Source organism: Notolepis coatsorum, assembly GCF_963971535.1.
Source record: "Notolepis coatsorum genome assembly, chromosome: 1".
NCBI classification, from domain to species: domain Eukaryota; kingdom Metazoa; phylum Chordata; class Actinopteri; order Aulopiformes; family Paralepididae; genus Notolepis; species Notolepis coatsorum.
Genome location: NC_140165.1, coordinates 135,117,094 through 135,139,812, shown reverse-complemented (window position 1 = coordinate 135,139,812; position 22,719 = coordinate 135,117,094). Strand labels below are relative to the sequence as shown.

Here is a 22,719-nt window from a genome sequence, read left to right as displayed (position 1 = left end):
ATATAGTATTAATGTGATTGACCAGTGTTAATGTGTGCTAATATGGCTTTAATATGGCGCGTTAATATGAACCAAAGGCATCATCTGTGATTAGTGTTGAATGGGGGTCTACTCTGAACCGCGTCGAACCAAGCGGCGACCTCATGCGCATGCGCGGCGAGCGCCTGGGTGAAGGAAAAGGAAATGCGCATTACCGTACTGGCGTATGGCGAAGAATGCGGAAGCGCTCTTGCACTCTTCGGCTGGGATTAATATAGACGCGTCCAGGCCACTAATACTTGTCTACGCCACGAAGCCCCGCCTCAAACCCGTCCACGCCTGGCTTTGCGGCTCTGCAGATACCCCCTATTGGCTGCAACAGTCGGATTGCGCCTTACTAGGCACTGTCTCTTTAAATATATCTTCCAGTCCGTTGCCCCGGTAACCCGGAAGCTTCACACTGCTCAGACTCCTTCCTGTTTGAGGAAATTCAAGGAAGCAGACGCGAGTGGACACAGTCGCATGTACTGATGGTACGTGAATCACACATAGTTAATGCATGCATCTGCAAAAGTAGCTACTTCAGTTCATACAGACTCGGTATTTCATGTCATGCACTTTGGCGAAACGAACGTCTCACGAAAGCACACTGTTTTAGCCTACTCCCAGTGCATCACTGCAGCGCATGCACACATTCCAGAGTTGTTGCAAGAATAAAACAACATGCCTCTGGTGTTGTTGACTTGTTTGGGGTTATAAGTTAACGTCTCAGTCTTTACCGCAAGCCTGTAAACGTCTTTATGAGGGTTGTGTAGCCGATGTTTGCCTTCGGGCTACCTTGTACAAAAGGTGGGATTGTTATTGTCGCTAGCTTTTTAACACTTGTTATAAACATCTTAAAACCACCTAGTCTCTCAAGACAGACGCGCTGGTTCCCGCATTTTCCAAAAGCTTCCACTTGAAGATTGTGGAAGAGATTGGCGGGCTTGAGACACCACAGTGCTTCCCTGTCAATAGTGTTGCGACATTATGAGTCTGTTGTAGGGCAACGGTCAACATTGTGGTCACTTGTTTACACTCAGCCGTCCAGTGTTGAACGTACACTTTCAAGAACCTCTGGTCCAGAATCTGCTTTTCTGCAGTAGTGTGTGCAAGTTATTGGTGCACGCTTAGTGATGACAGTACTTTTTATTTAATTTTTTTTATAGCCTAACATAGGAGAACAGAATTGCACTCACCACCAATTATTTATTTTTGCAGTAACTTATTTTGTTTGCCATTCTGTGTTGCTGCCTCTAGCAGGTGGCACGTCACTGATCTTCTGTTTTGGAGCTGTTGACCCATGCTAGCTCACCCCCGTGCTGCTGGAGCAGGCCTATACATACTGTGGATCACTATGGCCCAGGTCGCTGGCCAGGAGGACAGAGAGAAAACTACTGCACTCAAAGGTGAGAGACAGAAACAACAATAAACAAAAACTACTGCAATGGAAAATGGGCTGAAAGGGGAACAGATACTGCATTGAAAGATGAGAGGGGAAAAGAGAAAGCCTGCGCTGAAAAGTGAAAGTGAAAACTGCACTAAAAGGTTATGTAAAACTAGACTGCTGAAGTTAGTCAAAATGGAGAGAAATCTACTTTTATGTATAAAGCTTTTAAGAACGAATAGTAGTGCCGCTGATCTAAAACTAGCAAATTAATACAATGATGCAAACAAAAGTTATCTACACAAGATTGAGATCTATCTTTGGCCACACCCAGAACCTAAAACAAAACAGTGCACAACATATAACAACACAGTAAAAGCATTACAACATTTATATTTTTAGAAAGACAATACAAGTAGACAATAATTTCCTATGGAACATAGTACATGTGTTATAATGTACTGTAGACACTCCTAGGGTGCACAAATTACATCCTATATTATAGCACATTCTTCTAGTTCATACAGCTTATCGGAGGGCAGCATCTCAAACAAAGGGGGTGAGTCATCAGGGAGTTCCTTCTGATGCGGAGACAAGTGTGTACAGATCACACAGTTTGATTCCGCAGTTTCCCGACAATTTAGCTGCCTGTGTTAACCACGCTTGCTAGTTTACTTTTGTGTTTACAACAAAGGTTCCCATGCAACGATGTCATATTGTATGACAAAGTCATTACCATCATTTTCGGATTAGAGTGGTCTGAGATCAGCTAAACAGGGCTTCAGTGGCGCTGGATCCTGCTGGAATCCATCTCTCAGTTCTGCTGCCATGCATATTGTATACGTTTATGTGGGTCGCCGCCGCACAAATCTTTTGGCAATGAAAATAATTCCATTTAAATGAAAAAATAAAATAAAACATGCAATGATGGTCAATCTGACAAGAGTTTTGTTTCCACCAACAAATCCATACAGGTCCCAGACCTGCGTATTTTCTCTGTATACAGTTGCATGGACTTACTGTATAGATTGGTGCCAGATACTGATCTTAAAACAGATGTGAGAAATTGATTGAATTGATCATTCTCGCTGTGGCTGTGTAAACAACTGTTGACCACTCTAGTGGAGTGTGCTTGTGTGTACAGTCAGTGACGTGATACACTGTATTCTTGGGTAAAGGTAAATTGAGTTCATGGTTCAGGATCAAAGCGTGTGGAAAATCAAGCAGCATGCAAACCTTGACTACCGATACCCTTTTCATCCAGTCATTTGAATTGACAGTCTACCGTTCTCACATAGCATCCTGGCATTAGTCTAAAAAAATACACAAGAATACTTGATCTTATAAGCCTCAGAATGTGTGGCCATTTGTTGACCTAATAGGTTTGAGCATTAGATCTATCATTAGAAGTAACGATTCACGCCATGGATCATCTGCATCTAGGAGGTTATTCACATCTAGCACATTTTTCTTCCACAGGTTTCACTGATGGACACATGTTCTTGATCAACCCCCACTCTGTTCAGCTGATAGTTAGGTTCTGGGCTGATTATGTCACATGAGGGGAAAGCACTAAGTATGCACACTTGGAACTCCATTTATAATACACCTTGATTTACAAACAATGTCTCAATCAGATTAAAAACAACGACTGCCCTTCTTCTTAATGAACCTTCCTTCTATGTGCTGTGAGGCCTCCTGATATTAAAATCGGCCTCTACATATATTGAAATTCTTTATTCGGAATAACCCCTTGAGATGTAGCATCTCGTCTTCGAGGGGCTCCTAACACAATACAATGTGGCATGCACATTTTCAGAAGACAAAAACACACAAAAAACATTCCACATCGAAACAGAATCTACAACAACAAAATCAACTAAGAAATAACATTACAAAATAAGTAAACCAACATACGAGATCACAAGATAAACAGGACAAACAAAACAAAACACAAATCAAGCAAGGATAGGAATGGATCGTTAATTCGTAAGAGATGAGTAATGAAAGTCATGATAGTATGCAGTATATAAATGATAAACTAAAAACATGTACATGTACTTTGAAAGTAAGAAGAAACCAAAATACATTGGGCCTCATGCATGAAGCGATATAAGAACAGATTTTGTTCTTAACTAGCATTTCCTCTTACTTTGTTCTTACCTGGGATTCAGCAAAGTTTTCTTATTGTTGCTTTTTTCTCAGGCAAGAACAAATTATAAGAGTGGTCGAGAGCACTCTTACCCAGATAAGAAACTCGTACCCAAAATAAAAAATAAAATAAAAAAGCATACCATTGGTTAATTGCCCCCAAATACGACTTTAAAAATACAGAACTTTTCAATAATAATAATTATTATTATTATAACTTATTGCGTGCGTTCTGTCTGAAATGGATTATATATTACTGTTAGAACAGTTATGCTCTGGACGCCCAGGCCATTGATTGATTGAAGATTTTATTAACAGATTGCAGAATGGGTACAATACAGTACAGCTCAATACACACAATTGTTATTTATTATTTAAATAGTTTTTATTGTTTTTTTTAAGGTTCAACAACATTATATACATGCATACATACAAACATACATACAATACATGACTACATATAACCACACAATACCTAAAATAAATGAAAAATAAAGTAGACAAAAAGAGAACAAATAAAATGATAATAATAATAAAAGAAAATTGCATCGTAATACACACAATTGTTATGGGGATGCTGACCAGAGAAAGACTTTCGTCTTGTTTACATCAGGGTCCCCCATTTTCAATTCATAATGACATTTATGACATACACAACATACAGATATACAGATATATATCATGACATTTATGAAATGACATACAGATATGCAGTACTGTATACGTAGCATAGAACGCATATTTAGAGATCGTCTATATCAGTGGTTCCCAAACTTCTGTTTTATGTGGACCACTAGATTGTTATCAAGAACATTTGCGGACCACCTCGTATGCAAACAGTAAAACATAAATAAATAAACAACTGACTTAAACCCAGTAATACACGAGACCCTCTTTGTTGTGAAGGATCAGATTAAACCGAATATGTATATTTATTTATATATATTTAATTGTATTTGTATATCATTTGATATCCCCTGTATATTCCTTGTACAATATGCATTGAATATCCCCGTTTCTACTAAACAGCCCATAATAGTTTCATTCTACCATTGGACGAGAACCTGGCGCCAGGTTGCCATACCCCTAGGTCCAAGTTCAATCGTGCCGCCTAACATGTCGAGGCAACCCCCGGTTCCGCGCAGTAATATGTCGGGCGAAATACGAATGGTACTATTTGTTCATAGCGCATATATATATGGCGCCAGTAAAGTAGAATTTTCTTTTAGTCCAGTTCTTTACCCTCCAACAGAGTGACAGACGCAAAAGCCTCCCCACGACGCACGTGCGGTGTAGTAAGGCCTACTTGGCCCAGAATAGGCATTGAGATATCGTGTAGATTAATAGTTGAATGGTCATAGTTTGGCACCATACCGTCGAGTTGGACGTATTCTATTAAGCTAATAATAGTCTATTTATGTATGGTGCATCGTTCGGTTAGAGTTCTACAGTTATCAGTACCCCCATCGTTCCTGACGTTATCTGGACGCTTAACCAGGCTGGTCAGACCCCTAGTGGTGATTGCATCCGAGGAGCTCCGGGCCAAGAGCGACTGGACCTGTATATTGGATTACTCTACCCGGACGACGGCGAGCCTTCCACGGCTTGGATTATGCTTTGTGTGCTTTGATTATTCCATGGATAAAGGCCAACACTGCTGAGTGTTGGAATTACCCCCCGGAGAGGACTCCAGGTGAGACGGCGCTCTACATGTGAGGTCGCCTCACGTCTCTCCGTTGTGGACCGGCAGATACCGTTCCACAGAGGGTCCAGCTGTATTCGTCTGCGGTCCGAGGTTCTGTGGGCACCGTGTCCAAGACTTTGGATTCTCCCAAGACACCGTCGGCCAGATGGGATACCGCCAGCGGCTTCTCTAACCCCCCCCCCTCCTACTGTCTTACAACCAGCGGGACACCCCCCCCCCCCTTTAGTGTATCCAGCTATAATCATTTAAGCACCATCGCTATCGTTTCCTAAATATTCCAGGTTGTATACTTACTCCCTGCGCAACCAGAGATTGGACATTCAATGTTGATTTACCTACGAATACTCATTTGCCATAAAAGTGCATATTCCATATTTCAAATCATAAATGTAATTAAGTGATCGTTGTATACACCCTTTGCTGTATTAAACCTTCGATTTGGTACATTTGTGTTGGTTCGTTTCATCAGGTGGGAAAGTGTTCATCATACTTATATCTTGTACTGGGTGGCCAGAAGTTAAAGTACATGAGGTAGTGGTATTAAATATCATATCTAACAATACAGTCAGGGAATTGTACCCCTCAGTTACAATTGGTCCTTCGAGCCGGAGGGTAACTAGTGTAATATTAATATAGTGTTATTAATATCGAAATGGCCTATGATGAACACTCCACGAAACGATCCTCCTAACCTAGAACGCCCGCGGCGCAGACGACAGACACCTCAGTACTTAGAGGCTTACACTGTCAGTCAACTACCTAGCCTTCGACAAACGGTAAACGCGGTAAAAGTAGAAAGTAAAATTATGTCTGACCTTAACGAGCAGGTTTCCCCGACCACAGAGCCCCTAGTAGGTCCTAATGCAACTGACCAAGCTCACGGTGGGGACCAGGAGGGAATTGACATGCCTTTACCCCCCGCCACTACTCAAGAAGTAGTCCCCGAACAGCCCCGGGAGGAAGACAACCCTACAGAGAGAGAACTCTGCACGGAAGAAGAGGAGGAGAGCGCCGAGGAACTAGAGCTCCAGGACTCCCCAACGAGTACCCCCAGGAGCGGCTCACGCAGGAGCGGCTCACCTCCACAACCGCCTTCCCCCAGCGAAGCGGAGAGGACACTACAACAGGCGTTCCTCGTCAGCCTGACAGCCTCTACCGAACGCGATCGGCTCCAAGCACAGACGCTTAGCGAGCGCGAACGTCTCCAAGCACAGGCGACCAGCGAGCGCGAACACCTCCAAGCACAGCAACGGAGCGAAGAACAGCGCACACATCTGGAGATGAGACGCTTCCAGATGGAAGAGAATATGGCAAGAGACCGGGCCGACGCCCAGCGCGCCGCTGCCGGTGCCCAAAGAGACGCAGAGCGCAACAGACTACAAGCGCAACTAATAGAGCAGCTGATCAAGAGGACAACTCCCTCTCCCTCCGCCAGGGGCTCAAGGAACTCGTCGAGACAACAGTCAAGAGCAGCGTCACCGCAACGAGCAAGCGACCCTGAACTTGACCAACAGACCGAGTCTAGACCCCCCGCAGACCCCCTTCCCATACCGGTCCAAGCGAGACCCAGCTACAAGGAAGGAGCGGCATACACTGCGGAGAAGCTAAATAAACGATTACAGGATCTGGAAGATTTGATAGAGGAAGAAGAGGGAGAAGAGGAGAACCAAGCCCGACGACAGCACAGTACTCCACCGGACCAGGAGGTCCCATACAGTCCAGGCTATACCCCCGCGGCGCTGCGCTACAGACCCCCGACTCTATTCACGGGTGAGCACGACGCACGACCAGCCCCGAGGAACAGTACCTGGACCAGCGGGCCATGGTACCCTGCCAGTACCAGCCCACAGCGAGGCGCAAGAGGGGACTCGCCCAGGAGGTCTCTCCCCCAACGCTCGCCGATGTATCAGCCATCCACGGCGTCATACAACGCCACACCGTCATTCCCAGACTTCGCCTATGAGAGTCGAGCACAGTACACGGAGCTCCGGATGTGCTTAGAGACAATGATGGTGGATGTCGCTGATGAACGCCACAAGTATGCAATATTACTGAAGCACCTGAAAGTACCGCGAGCGCACAATATAGCGCTAGCCTATGCTACCTCCTCGACCCCATACACAGCGGCCCTTGCAGCGCTGGATCAGAGATATGGACGTATATGGGATTACGTAGTCCAGGAGATAAGGCATATTGACCGCCTACCCCCAGCCACAGACAATCGCTCACTAGACGACCTGTCAATCAAAGTGCAGTCCCTGGTGGGGATGCTGGGAGCTCAACGGGAGAAGGGCATGCATGAGCTATACGCCAACTCTAACGTTGAGAGGATTTTGGAGAAGCTGCCACCCGCAAGACAGGAGCGCTTTAGGCGGCAGAGGGACTACCGAGATCCCGACGGCCCCGAGCCATCCCTCCTTGATCTGGCCGACTTCCTGGCGAGAGAGGTCAGCAGCTTACGACTGGACACCTTCGGGCGGAGCACGCCAAGCTCCAGAGAGGGACCCAGGAGAATAAAGGATGGAAGAAGATCGGTGACTGTCATGCACCAATCAGAGTCAGTACCGAGCAGTAAGAGTCACAGCACCCCCTCGAGAAAGGAGAAGTGGAAGATAGCGTGTCCCTACTGTGAGAAAGAACACTGGCTGTCACAATGTGACTCATTCACAAAGATGAATGCAGAAGAAGTGAGTCAATGGATAAAGTCCAACCGGCGCTGTTATCGATGTGCGCGGCCCCACATGGCAGCCGAATGCCGCCTAAAGAAAAGGTGCAGCCGGTGCGATGGAGCCCATCTAGATATACTACACGATAGTAACGGAAGACGGCCTATACCTGCACCACGGAGCGGCACCAAGGCAAGTGTCATGTACATTGACCCCGCCAGCAGCAACGGAGCTCAAGTGCTCTTAAAGGTAGTCCGTGTGACATTGAGCTACCAAGATAAAGTCATGGACACTTACGCCGTCCTTGACGACGGGTCAGAGAAGACCCTTCTGCTCGCCTCCGCTGCGACCCAGCTGGGACTGCGGGGGAGCAAGAACGAAATGACGATTCGGACAATAAGAAGAGATTTAAAGACGATAAAGGGCGAGAATGTCTCCTTCACTATCGCAGCCAACGGGCAGCCAGAGCGACGGTACAAGATCACAAATGCTTTCACCAGCCAAGAAATAGGACTATCGCAGTACACCTACCCTGTCACCAAGTTGATGGATAAATATGTGCACCTGCGCCAATTACCTATCCCGCTCATAGACGGCGCTACCCCGACCCTGTTGATAGGCTCCGACCATGCAGAACTCATAGTCCCGATTGACCGGGTCCATACAGGCCCCCGAGGCTGTCCTGCAGCAGTCGAGACCCGCCTAGGATGGACATTACAAGGCCCCCTCGCTAAATCTCTCAACCGAACCGCAGCCACTAGCTGCCTCCACTCCAGAGTGGAAGAAGGAGACACCACACTCCTGCAGCATGCCGAGAAGAAAATTTACTGGCGACGTCGTGCGCTGCTCCGCGCCTCCCTGATCAAAGACGGCTTTGATCTCCGGCAGCAGGCCAGCAGCGACCCCCCAGTATTATTTGCACTACAGAAACACGTCACAGAGGACCCAGCAGCAGATGAAGAGGTCCAACACAGTGTGAAGAACAGTTTCTACGTGGACAACTGTTTACAAAGCGTCTCGACTCAAGAAGAAGCCGAGGCTCTCCTAATCAAGTTACGCGCCTCCCTAATCAAAGGCGGCTTTGATCTCAGGCAGTGGGCCAGCAGCGACCCGCACGTATTGCGCAGCCTCTCCTCCGCGGACAAGGCTGCCAGCAGCGAGACCTGGATGGCGACAATCCCAGGAGAAGCCCAAGAAATGACACTAGGATTAGTCTGGCGCTTCAAAACAGACTCGCTCCACTATAGACACAAACCCTTGGCTCCAGAGCAAGGAAGGTCGGCGGCGATACCGACCACCAGACGGAGTGTGTACAGAACACTCGCCAGACAATATGACCCGTTGGGATGTATTCTACCTTACACCACCAGGGCAAAGATGATTGTACGAGCACTATGGGACAAGGACCAGGGCTGGGACGACCCAATACCCGCACACCTTGCCTCAACATGGAGAGAGTGGGAGACGGAACTCCGCTCACTCCCAGGTGTCAATATACGCCGCAGCTACTTCCCATCCACAGTGAGGCCAGAGACATGCGAGATTGAGCTACACGTCTTCAGCGACGCCTCCGAAGTAGCCTACGGATCGGTTGCCTATTTGCGTGCCCAAGAGATGGGAGGAAAGATACACACTGCTTTCATACTGGCCCGCTCAAGAATAGCCCCACGTAAGCAACAATCTATCCCACGTCTAGAGCTCTGCGCAGCCCTCGCAGGAGCGCATCTAGCCACGTTAATCCAACGTGAACTCACCATTCCGGTGCATAGAACAATCTTGTGGTCAGATTCCACGACAGTACTCACATGGATTAAGTCTGATTCATGCAGATACAAAGTCTTCGTGGGAGTCAGAGTCACCGAGATTCAAGAATTAACAGAAGAAGCAAGCTGGCGGTATGTGGACACCAAACACAACCCAGCTGACGTCATCACCCGGGGAATGTCCCTGGATGACCTAACCCGTCGCAACATCTACAGTGACGGACCAGCATTCCTCAAGCTCCCGGAAGGAGATTGGCCTACGCCCACCCCGAGGGAAGCAAGTAACGAGGAGGCTGAGAACAAGAAGCCTATGTTCTGTGGACTGAGCACTGTCGCCTCCACAGACCCCAACATAGATGACTGCATTACCCTAGAGAGTGCGCAACAAAGAACATTCCTGCGGCACCACCCAGAGATTCAGTCCACCACTGACATGTCAGCAGCTGACTACGAAGAAGCAGAACTTCTTCTACTACAACGAGCCCAGAGAGACTCGTTCCCCGATGAGCTAGACTGTCTACAGGGAGGAAACCCCGTCCCATCAGACAGCAGACTGATCCACCTGGCACCAGAGAGTGACGCACATAATCTCATCAGAGTGGGTGGTTGCCTGCGGAGAGCCCCCGATCTACCAGATGACATTAAGTACCCGATCGTCTTGAACAGCCGACACAAGGTCACAGAGCTGATCATAAAGAAATACGACGAGGATGTGCACCACGCGGGAGCAGAGAGAGTCTTCGCGGAGATCGGACGTCGTTATTGGATATTACAAGGGAGAGAAGCAGTACGGCGCTTCCAGCGAACCTGTCTAGACCGCCGTAAGTGGCGCGCGCAGCCCAGCATACCATGGATGGCTGACCTACCCCCCTGTCGCCTCCGAATCGGCGACAAGCCATTCCACTCCACAGGCATGGACTGCTTTGGCCCGTTGTATATAAAGAGAGGAAGAGGCACCGAGAAGCGGTGGGGTATTGTATTCAAATGCATGACCACCAGAGCGATACATATTGAGCTCCTTCCGACCATGAGCACAGACTCATTCCTTATGGCCTTCCGGAGATTCACATCACGGAAAGGAAAACCGTCTACATTGTTGTCTGATCACGGGACCAACTTCAAAGGCGGAGAAAGAGAGCTGAGAGAGAGCTTCCAAGCTATGGGCCCAGAACTTAAGACCCACCTCGCTCCAGCCCAGATTAACTTCCAGTTTAATCCCCCGAACGCACCCCACTTCGGTGGACCCTGGGAACGAGAAGTACGTTCTATAAAGACAGCCCTGTACGCCGTACTCGGAGCCCAGACTGTGGCAGAGGAAGTCCTAATGACAGTCCTCACGGAGATCGAGGGAGTATTGAACTCAAAGCCCCTCGGTTACGTCTCCAGTGATGTAGCAGATGTCGACCCAGTCACCCCCAACACACTCCTAATGGGGCGGCTGGACCCCGCGCTACCCCAGACAATGTACAGGCCTGAAGAAGCGAACGGCCGAAGAATGTGGAGGTACAGCCAAGTACTAGCTGACAAGTTTTGGAGCAGCTTCCTACTTCACTACCTACCGTCTCTACAGACCCGCCAGAAGTGGGTAAAAGAGAGAGACAATTTGACAGAAGGAACAGTCGTCATGATTATTGACCAGTCGCTACCCAGAGCTATGTGGCCGGCTGGCCGCGCAAGCAAAGTGATCACCGGTGCCGATGGCAAGGTCCGAGCAGCTGAAGTACTCGTCCAGGGGCGCACTTACACACGTCCCGTGGCGAGGCTCATAGAACTGCCCCGACTCCCAGATACTATCGATGATGACCATGACCCTATGACTTTGTGAGTTGACTGACCCTTACAGCGGACCTTGAGTGGTAGACAGTGCGGTTAATCTGTCTCTGCTTAGCTAATTAGGTGGGACTAATTAGGGGGCGGCTGTTGTGAAGGATCAGATTAAACCGAATATGTATATTTATTTATATATATATATTTAATTGTATTTGTATATCGTTTGATATCCCCTGTATATTCCTTGTACAATATGCATTGAATATCCCCGTTTCTACTAAACAGCCCATAATAGTTTCATTCTACCATTGGACGAGAACCTGGCGCCAGGTTGCCATACCCCTAGGTCCAAGTTCAATCGTGCCGCCTAACATGTCGAGGCAACCCCCGGTTCCGCGCAGTAATATGTCGGGCGAAATACGAATGGTACTATTTGTTCATAGCGCATATATATATGGCGCCAGTAAAGTAGAATTTTCTTTTAGTCCAGTTCTTTACCCTCCAACAGAGTGACAGACGCAAAAGCCTCCCCACGACGCACGTGCGGTGTAGTAAGGCCTACTTGGCCCAGAATAGGCATTGAGATATCGTGTAGATTAATAGTTGAATGGTCATAGTTTGGCACCATACCGTCGAGTTGGACGTATTCTATTAAGCTAATAATAGTCTATTTATGTATGGTGCATCGTTCGGTTAGAGTTCTACAGTTATCAGTACCCCCATCGTTCCTGACGTTATCTGGACGCTTAACCAGGCTGGTCAGACCCCTAGTGGTGATTGCATCCGAGGAGCTCCGGGCCAAGAGCGACTGGACCTGTATATTGGATTACTCTACCCGGACGACGGCGAGCCTTCCACGGCTTGGATTATGCTTTGTGTGCTTTGATTATTCCATGGATAAAGGCCAACACTGCTGAGTGTTGGAATTACCCCCCGGAGAGGACTCCAGGTGAGACGGCGCTCTACATGTGAGGTCGCCTCACGTCTCTCCGTTGTGGACCGGCAGATACCGTTCCACAGAGGGTCCAGCTGTATTCGTCTGCGGTCCGAGGTTCTGTGGGCACCGTGTCCAAGACTTTGGATTCTCCCAAGACACCGTCGGCCAGATGGGATACCGCCAGCGGCTTCTCTAACCCCCCCCCCTCCTACTGTCTTACAACCAGCGGGACACCCCCCCCCCCCTTTAGTGTATCCAGCTATAATCATTTAAGTACCATCGCTATCGTTTCCTAAATATTCCAGGTTGTATACTTACTCCCTGCGCAACCAGAGATTGGACATTCAATGTTGATTTACCTACGAATACTCATTTGCCATAAAAGTGCATATTCCATATTTCAAATCATAAATGTAATTAAGTGATCGTTGTATACACCCTTTGCTGTATTAAACCTTCGATTTGGTACATTTGTGTTGGTTCGTTTCATCAGATGGGAAAGTGTTCATCATACTTATATCTTGTACTGGGTGGCCAGAAGTTAAAGTACATGAGGTAGTGGTATTAAATATCATATCTAACAATACAGTCAGGGAATTGTACCCCTCAGTTACACTCTTCTTGGACCAAGTAAGGTTTAGTCGATAATCCAATGTACAGTTTCCCCCACCCCGCCTACCCATCCCCCCCCCACCTCCTCCAATGTACAGTTTCTTCGTCAAATGTATATACTCTTTCTTTTTTTTAACTCTTTTTGTATCACAAACAGTACTGTATTTGTAAATCTGGTATGTCATAAATGTATAGATGTAGCAGTACTGTCTATTCTGTATGTCATGTAGGGCTGCAACGATTAGTCGACATAATCGACGACGTCGATCATAAAAACTCGTCGACGCAGAATGTTTGCGTCGATTAGTCATTTTTTTTTTTTTTTTTTTATGTTTTTTAAGTTTTTTTTTTTAATATATATATTTTTTGCACTACCTATCTTTGTGAAAGTGGCTTCTCAGCTCTGGTCCAGCTGAAGACAAAGCAGAGGAACAGATTGGACATTGAGCATGACCTTAGAGTTGCTTTGTCTACCATCACCCCAGACTTTGAGACTCTTGTCAGGAGCAAACAACATCCCCAGTTATCCCATTAGTTCCCTGGGATCTTAAGCTAAGAAGTCTGCTATATATTTATTTTAGTTATTTAAACACTTCCACTTTAATTTGTATTATTTAATTTATTTATCTTGTTATGAGTGATTGTTGTATTGTTCAAATACATTTTGATTGAAAGTTGCTTAAGATCCAAATTCAAATGTTTCATGAGTCATTATTTAAATTTGCTATGGGATCATCATGTTATGTTAAGTTAACTGTTAAGGCAGAGGGACTGGACAACAGGGTGACATTCACAGGTGTGCAGACTTGAGCATGTGAGGTAAAACATGCATTGGAGAAGGAGCCATGCCCACAGGAAGCAGAGATTGAGGGTGTGACAAAAATAATCGTTAGATTAGTCGACTAATCGAATGACAAAAATAATCGTTAGATTAGTCGACTAATCGAAAAAATAATCGACAGATTAGTCGATTACCAAAATAATCGTTAGTTGCAGCCGTAATGTCATGTATGTCATATATGTTATGATGAATTGAAAATGGGGGACCCTGATGTAAACAAGACGAAAGTCTTTCTCTGGTCTGCATCCCCTTAACAATTGTGTGTATTGAGCTGTACTGTAGTGTACCCATTCTGCAATCTGTTAATACAATTTTCAATCAATCAAGACCCGCGTCGCGGGCACTGCATTCCGTTCTCAGAATGGATTTGAGAGAGATGTGTCAGTGTCAGTCATCAGCAGGCTATATATGCGGAGATATTCAGACTCTAGATCTATTTGCAGAGCCAGATGAGATGAGGCAAGTGCAACCTGTGCGATTGGCTCTTGACAACGCACAGTCGTTCAGTATTGAGTTGACAAAGCCTACAGTACTTTGCTGGAACGATTCATTTTGCATGTACTGTATACAGTATGTGTGTATGCGCGCACTGCGGGAGGTGGCCAGAAGCGCGCAACTAGCCAACTACTATTATATTAATACAGTCTATTCCACTATATAGCCATAGGTGCTGTATGATGACAATACATTTGATTCCTATCTCATTTTGATCCACCGCAAAGCGCTCCAGCGCTTTAATACGGCCGGGGGATCCGCTCTATACAATGCAGACCCACGGCTCTCGTATTATAATGAGCCCGCGAGGCGTGTCTCTGTATGGAAATGACTTGCGCGAGAACGCGCATCCAGTTTAGAATGAGTGGGATTCACCATTCAAATCTCCTGGGTTACGCACAGATTTCGAGGTTAAGAACGGCTTTATGAATGTGGCGGTGGCTTTTCTTATTGTTCTCTTAACAGACGGGTAAGCAAGAATATAAGAAAAACAATAAGAGAGTATTGTTGAATGAGGCCCATTATGAATATGGGCTCTGCACTCTCCAGTGAAACCAGAGGATTAAGACCAAACGGCCTCCAGTACTGTACATGCATATTGAATGTGTGTAGCTTACATGTTAATCGTTTGACCATTCCTTGCACAAGTGGTATGTTACGTTTGCTATGGTTGTTATTTTGTGCATATCAGCTTTGTAATGGAGTGTATGCTACTCTTATCGCTGCTCTCATAGTAGGGGAGTTGTACTGCTGACTGCCTCCATAGTAGTGTGTCAGGAAATTACTACAGTGTTCTTGGACTCTATTCACACTCAGGCATATAATAATAATAATAATAATAATAATAATAATAATAATAATAATAATAATAATAATAATAATAATAATAATAATAATAATAATAATAATAATAATAATAATAATGCCTCTACGACGGCTGGAGGCATTATGTTTTTGGGTTGTCTGTTCGTACGTCCATCTCATTCTCTCTTGAATGAGATATCTCGGGAACGCCTTGAGGACATTTCTTACAATTTGGCACAAATGTCCACTTGGACTGACCACTTGGGTGAACTGATTCGATTTTCATGGTCAAATGTCAAGGTCACTGTGAGAACTCACGACCGTCCCATTCTCTCCTGAACGCGATATCTCAGGAACACCTTGAGGGAATTTCTTCAAAGTACAGACTACTACTTGAATTGGTCTAGGTCAGCGGTTCGCAAACTTTTTTGGTCGTGCACCCCCTGTCACCTCCCGATCTAGCTGACGCACCCCCCAATGGGTTTCTGTTAGAAAAAATTGTTGCTGGTCTCTGTGCACAGATTTAATTTTTAATTTTATCTCTTCCCACGGCGACTATGGATAGGGAATTTCTTTATTTAATTAAAATGTTCACGACAACATGGATGCATGTACTCTGCCAGCATGTTTAATATCCATAATACTAAAGGTTTGACTAAGATTTTTATGAAATTTTGTTGTAAATTTTTTATTAAATTTTTATTAATTTTTTACCACCATTAGCCTCACGCACCACCTAGAGGGCGCTCGCGCACCACAAGGGGTGCGCGCACCACAGGTCTAGGTTAACCACGCTCCCATGCTTAACACTTTCAGAGCCCAAGCTTAATCTTGATTTACCGCTTGAATGCCCATTGCCCACCATCCACTTCAATGTTAGCGTTAATAACGCCTAATCTATGTTTTAAATTATGGCTGTGTCTAATCTGCCCGTCGCTTATCAATGACTCGTTTTCCAGTCAACATTGTCGAAGCGGATTTGTTTTTTTATCGGTTCATTTTCGTTTTATAGCATTTTGAAAAGCCCTCGTTTTCAAGGAAAATATAAATATTCCATGATAATCGCCCTTTACCGGAATATTCTAGAATACACAAAAACATTGTCATTTTTCGGCCTATTTATGAATCGTTTTGAAATAAACGCTAGATTATCGATAGTATATTTGTACGTATGCACGCTATATAGGCGATCTGAAAAATCTATTCTGATTTCCTCAAAGCGATCGCCCACACACACACACACACACACATAGGGCGAACGCTGAGATCTCAGCGAATACAACTCTGATTATCCCAAGACTTGTAAAATAGATTCCTTACCTCAGATCAGATGTTCTCCAAAAAGATCATTCCAATTCCTGATCGCCATTCCAAAAATCGATTGCTTTTATTGATCCAACGCTACATACTGTACATATGTATTCCACGCTGTTCTGAGGCTCCACAATGAATCCGATCGGCTCGGGTTACATGCCTGAGAAGTAAAATGTGGATTCCGGATTTTTCTTTTCTCATCCATTTTCATTGAGTCCATTCCAAAAGGGTGCATTACCATCTGGGAGACGGGGCGGTTTTTTCACATCTGAGCTCCTACAGGGGCTGCATACCAACGGGAGACTGTGAATTCAGATCACGAATAAAAAAATAAAATGCTAATTGTCGTCGTGGGCATTCAGGCATTGGGCTGATAAAACGTCTTATCACGTTTTGAGCATTGAAAGTGTTAAGCCCCAGCCCTACTGTATGTGTAAGCCCCACACACACCCTTTTATATCTCATGAACCATTTGTTGTAGATACTTATGCGAGGTGTCAATGAACTCAGTACAGAGTACTACTTTCCTTAGTCTAGTATCTCTCGTAATTTGTGTGGACATGACATCAGTCTAGCCTACATTCTGTCTTACTCTGCAGCACAGCTTGCACCAAAATGAGTGTTTATTTACATTCCTGTGATGTTTCAGTACAAGACCATTATCATTCTATTCCCTCTCCCACCTACTGTGCCACCTGCTTTTAATAGAGAGGACTGTCTGTGTGGGTGGACTATGGCCAGTCTAATTAATAGCTGTTGTTGCTTCTGTAGCTGCCATTGCTTCAGTGCTCGGAAGGATGCCACAAAAGTAAACATTACACTCAAGCCTCTTGATTCTTGTAAATTTGTCACAGAGGGGATTCTTACCATAAATGGGGCACAGTGAAAAGCAGTCATACCTATCGGGTTTTTGAATGCTGCTCACTTTTGACTTTGTCCCTCCCCTCTCCGCATCTCAGACTTGCTGTCGCGGATAGACCTAGACGAGCTGATGAAGAAAGATGAGCCGCCTCTCACATTCCCCAAGACTCTGGAAGAGTTTGAGTATGCCTTCAATGAACGTGAGTACACCACATGACATCCCTTCACCTCAGTCTCTTCAGCAGGCTTTGTCAGGTGACCCCCCCAGAGGTTACAACATTTCTGTACAATCCTAATATTTTAAGATTGTGCAGTCGCTGGCGGTCGGGTAGCACAGCGGACTAAGCGTCTTTCTACCACTGCAGAGACACTGGTATCGAATCTGGCTGTCAGCAGTGCCTTCGGCTTGGCCGGCCGTCATACTGGCTCAATTGGCAGAGTCAGCGGGAGGGAAGCCGGTGGGTGGTAATCTGGTTGTTGTAAACAGTGACTCCTACAGGTCGGTCGGGGTGCCTGCACAGCGAGGGAGGGAACTGGGGAAGGTAGTGTGACCTCCCACGCGTTACACTCACCCAATGAGAGTCCTCGCTGCCGGGTGAAAAGAGGCTGCTGGCTGTCTCCTATGTATCGGAGGAAGCATGTGATAGACTTCAGGGCTCCCTAGACCGACCAGTGGGGGGGCACATGCGCGCAATGACCAGGAAGGGGAGGGGGGGAATTGGCATAACGACTAAATTGGGATTGGAGGAAAATACAGAAAAATAAGAGGAGAAAAAGTGGATCAAATAAAAAAAGATTGTGCAGTCGCACTATGCTGATATATAGGCATATAGAGTTAAAACAACTAGTCATTATTGAGTTAAAACGACAGTCGCTCAGGCGGTCATCTGGTAATCGGTAGGTTCTCGGTTAGATTCCGGCATGTAGCATGTAGAAGTGTCCTTGAGCAAGACACTTAACCCCTCACTGCTCCCGATAAGCAGGTTGGCACCCCGCATGGTCGTCTCCGCCATCGGTGTGTGAATGTGTGAGTGAATGGGTGAATGTGAGGCATAAGTTGTAAAGCGCTTTGGATAAAAACGCTATAAATGCAGTCCATTTACCATTTACCAGTTAAAACAACTTGTCATTATTTAATGAAATCAACTTGTCATTATTTAGTTAAAACAACTTGTCATTATTTAGTTAAAACAACTTGTCATTATTTAGGGGCACATAGCTTTTCTTCGTTTTTTTACAACTTATAGGTGTCATATGTGCTTCTATGCAGTTGAGTGCTAGTGTATATGGTAACCTTGTTTTTGAGAGTGCTAAAGTTAGATGAATCCTGTGAAATCCTCTACTGTATGAATGGGCATGAATGAGACTTGCTGTTGAAACAGAAATGAAGCTCACAAACTATAACATACTTTCTTAACTCTGCACATGTGTAGTACTGCTTATGGTTAGTATTTGGGCTAAACTGAACAAATTGCCTCACCTCTCTACACATAATTTTGAGGCCAGAGCCATATAGGACTTATCTGAAACATGATCTGGGCAATGTCTGATCAGAGAAATGGTCATAACTCATAACTATAATATGGAGACCATGATTGGATTCTGGATCAAGGTTCTCTTAACCCTTTCACTGAAAGGGTTAACCGGCTGTCGTGTGGCAGTGAAAGGGTTAACCTTCTGTGTGTCGCCGCAGTGAAAGGGTTAACAGTTTTGGTAGTGTGGCAGTGAAAGGGTTAAAGGAACACGCCAACTTTTTGGGAAATTTGCTTATTTGCCATCTACCCTGGAGTTAGACAAGCAGATACATACCCTTTTCTTCACTGTGCATGCATTAGGCTTAGGGAACAGCCATGTTAGCCTAGCTTAGTGTCATTCACTGGAAGTAGGTGTGCCAGTGTAGCCTAGTTCCCAACAGTCTCGAAATACACTCGAAATACAACCCCAAAACTTTCCTGTAAACATGTTGTGACCTGTGTATTTGCAACGTGGAGATATATATATATCAGGGCTCTACAGTGCGACCATATTGCTCGCATATGCCCCTAAAAATATGTGTGTGCAAACCTGAAAAATCAATTACTCGCACGGTGTGCGAGTGCAGATTACAGCCCCAGTCGTTCTTTTTATTTCTCCGCTGAGAATCGTTAAAAAACTACAAGTCCCACATTGCACTCAAGCCAACGGTCCAATCACAGTAGAATGACCTGACTGGTTTCATGGGAAATAAAGCAAATGACCAATCGGAAGCTCTCATTTGGCTTGTTTACTTCCTGCAAGTCGGCCATTGCGATCAGGGCTCTGATTGCGATATGCGAGCGTTTTCCGATACACTAACTTATTATAGTCTTACCATTAGCAATAGATTTTAGAACACCTAGATTTAGCGATAGCAATAGTAATATAACGTTAATGCAACAAAACGAATGCCTTGCTTTGTTAATCATAACGTTGATGCAGTAGCGTATGTCGTTGTGTTGACTAACGGACATGATAACAACATAACACTGTGTACACATTCAAATTGCGATAATCAATTCTAACATTTTCAAATCGATGCAGTTGAATTTCCCCTTAGGATCGATGCATTGTTACACCCCTACACCAAAGTAACTGGCCCACTGTGTATGTGTGTACAGCTAACTTGGCTAGCGTTATCAACCCAACAGCAGAGGTGGGCAATAGGGTCCAGCTGCAGCGCCGGAAGGCCGGAGTGCAAGCGGTGTGACGTAATTGGCAGACGCGACTGTCAATCAATGGTCTACCTGACACGCAAACTCATAAACAATGTTTCTGTACTGGAGGTGTACAGTATTTCAATAGGCAACCCTGAAAGGATTATTTTTCTAGAAGAGCAACACAGGCATTGTATGCATAAAAGGGGCAACAGCTAAATTAAGTGACTGTTACTTTTGTAGCAGTAGTTTGATTTGATAGTTTATTTGATAGGGACAGCACATGTTAATGAACATCAAGTACAAAATGTAAACATGCAGGGTTGTAGCAAGAGCTAATTTACACAAATGCACGCACAGTACAAATACATTTATTAAAAAAAAAAAACTCTGTTACTTGAAATATTTTCACTGTGCTCCTAAATATTTTTGGGTGCTCCTAAATTTCTTTGTGTGCTCCTAAATTTTTTCATTTAGGAGCACATGTGCTCCTTGGGAAAAAGGTTAGCGTAGAGCCCTGTATATATATATTTTTTTTTTACATTTTCGTTTTCTAAACAGATATATACTCGGAACAATCTTTTTGAGGTGATGAAATCACTGCGCCCAGGCAGCAGTGGTTCGGCAAAAAAAATGCTGCATGTTATTGTAGTAAAAGCCACAGCATTTTCATCACTTAGATTTTGAGTTTCAACTTCTGTGATGTTTATGGCACAGATTTTTTAAACTGAAGACTTTAAAACTGTACATATTCCTTATGTATCCTCCTTTCTGCCTTGAGATGTAGTGCCTCTGTTTATTTTTGTGTGAATTAAAAACCATACAAAAAACATACCTTAAAACTAGAGCTGGGCCGTTAACGCCGGACTATTAGCGCACGATAATACAATTGACGCCGTTAATCTATTCTCAAACTTGGGTCTCCTCTCCTCTCTGTCTGCATGAGAAGCGAGCCGCAGCGACTCAGCGAGCCACTCACACTCACAGAAAATACACATACGGGTACTTCAGGGAGGGGCCTGTCTGTGGCTCCGTGTGATCTCTCCATTTGAGAGAACAAAACGAAAGTATGGGTACACTTTACGAAAGTCGATGCCGACAACGCACGTTGCCACAAGTGCAATAAAACATTTGCAAGTATGGGTGGCAATACAAGCAATTTGTTAACACTTTGACGACCGATGGGCTAATTAGTGGCTAGAGGACCGGGGAATGTAAACAAACATGTGGGTTTTCTAACAGCTATATCTATACTTTATAGTGTTGCTATCTGTCCATTCTCATTGTCAATTGAGTGCATAAACCGTCCCTTCAGAATGGCTTAAAGAAAAAAAAATCCATCGGTAGGTTGTCATTTTATAGCGCCGTGAATATAAGCTTTATCGCAGATTTCGTATCATCTATTTTCTGGAAAGCTAGTTATAGAGCTAAAGGCTACTAACGTTATATTCAATGGCATTTCCGTTGTATATATGGTAATGAAATAACATAAACTGCTTATGATCCGGACTATCCCAGAGCATCTATGGATGAAAGGGGGGCGGCGGGGGACGTCGATTAGTATTATTGATTACCAATACAGTGTCCGTGTAAGTAGCCACATTCACAGATCGATTGCTTGCGTTGCACAGCAAGCTCCGATCCGGCTATAAATTAGGTGATAAATGTCTTACCGTCAGCCCGTGTGATACCCGGCAGCATTTCCCCGTTATCGATCGGCATCTGGTAGATCGATATTTCCATTGGTTGATGATAAATCCCCTTATTCCATGGTGAAATCTCCGCTTCGAAACGTGATACACGGTGCATGCTGTTGGCTTGTGATCAGAGTAATATGATACTCCGTTGGAGGGTAAAATTTTTTTAATTCCATTCGCCCACAATGATACTGCAGTGGAGCGATGGCGCCCCTAAGAGGATCTGGCCGGTATTGCATGTTGCCGATTCCATAGAGGCGGGTAGATCTGCAGAGTCGATCGGGGATCTTGATCCGGTTATTAACACTTTGGGTGCCGGAAAACGCTTTCCAGCGTCATTCCCGGCCATGCTCAAGTTGCCGAAGGACGCTTTACAGCGTCTTTAATATCAATATTTCAAAAATCTGTGATCGGATTCATATTTCCCCTCCGCTGGCCTGAGATCCACCAGGAGGACCCACTGAGCTCTCTGGCGGTTCAGGAGCGCCATCTGGTGGCCGATCGGCGCAATCGCCAAACAGGAAGTGCTGTGGAGGTTGTGCTGGTCGGCCATATTACTTCCGGGCACTCGGTTTGGCTCCCGGCACTCTGGCTCGTCACAATATATAGCGATGCATTGCCAATAACTCGATAAACAACATGATTTGGACGTATATACCATTATACAACCTGGAAATGGACCGGGTAAATCGACATCCCATAATGGTAAAATTTCTACTCTACGCTGATCGCCCAACGGCGCGAGGAGATTGGGGTGAGTTTTAGCGTGTAAAATTACCGTCTTCGATACTAACTGCTATGATCAACATTTGACCCACATTAGATGATTGGTATAACGCTGCCCACGGAATTATAAACGCCCCCTAGCCCATCCGGTCAACATCAGATGACGTGTAGTAACTTCTAGAAGTACGTCTAGTTGGAAATTTTATATCGCGCCGATTGCCATAAAACTGTATTGCATCATCAATATAATGCATTTGGGGCTATATATCACGTTCTGGAGAAAGCTGCAGAAAGAGATGA

The 22,719-nt window shown here is 45.2% G+C and overlaps 1 protein-coding gene across 1 annotated transcript in view; it reads left to right on the top strand.

Moving 5' to 3' along the window:
* Positions 1-463: 463 nt before the first annotated feature.
* Positions 464-22,719, top strand: part of LOC311222841 (cotranscriptional regulator ARB2A homolog) — a gene marked incomplete at its 3' end in the record, with an annotated part of 74,007 nt that continues 51,751 nt past the window's right edge. The window contains exons 1-3 of the mRNA XM_084307476.1: positions 464-512; positions 1,279-1,427; positions 17,423-17,524. Of these exons, the coding sequence (XP_084163602.1) occupies positions 1,322-1,427; positions 17,423-17,524 (208 nt within the window). The 5' untranslated portion in view covers positions 464-512; positions 1,279-1,321. The remainder of the gene's footprint in view (positions 513-1,278; positions 1,428-17,422; positions 17,525-22,719) is intronic.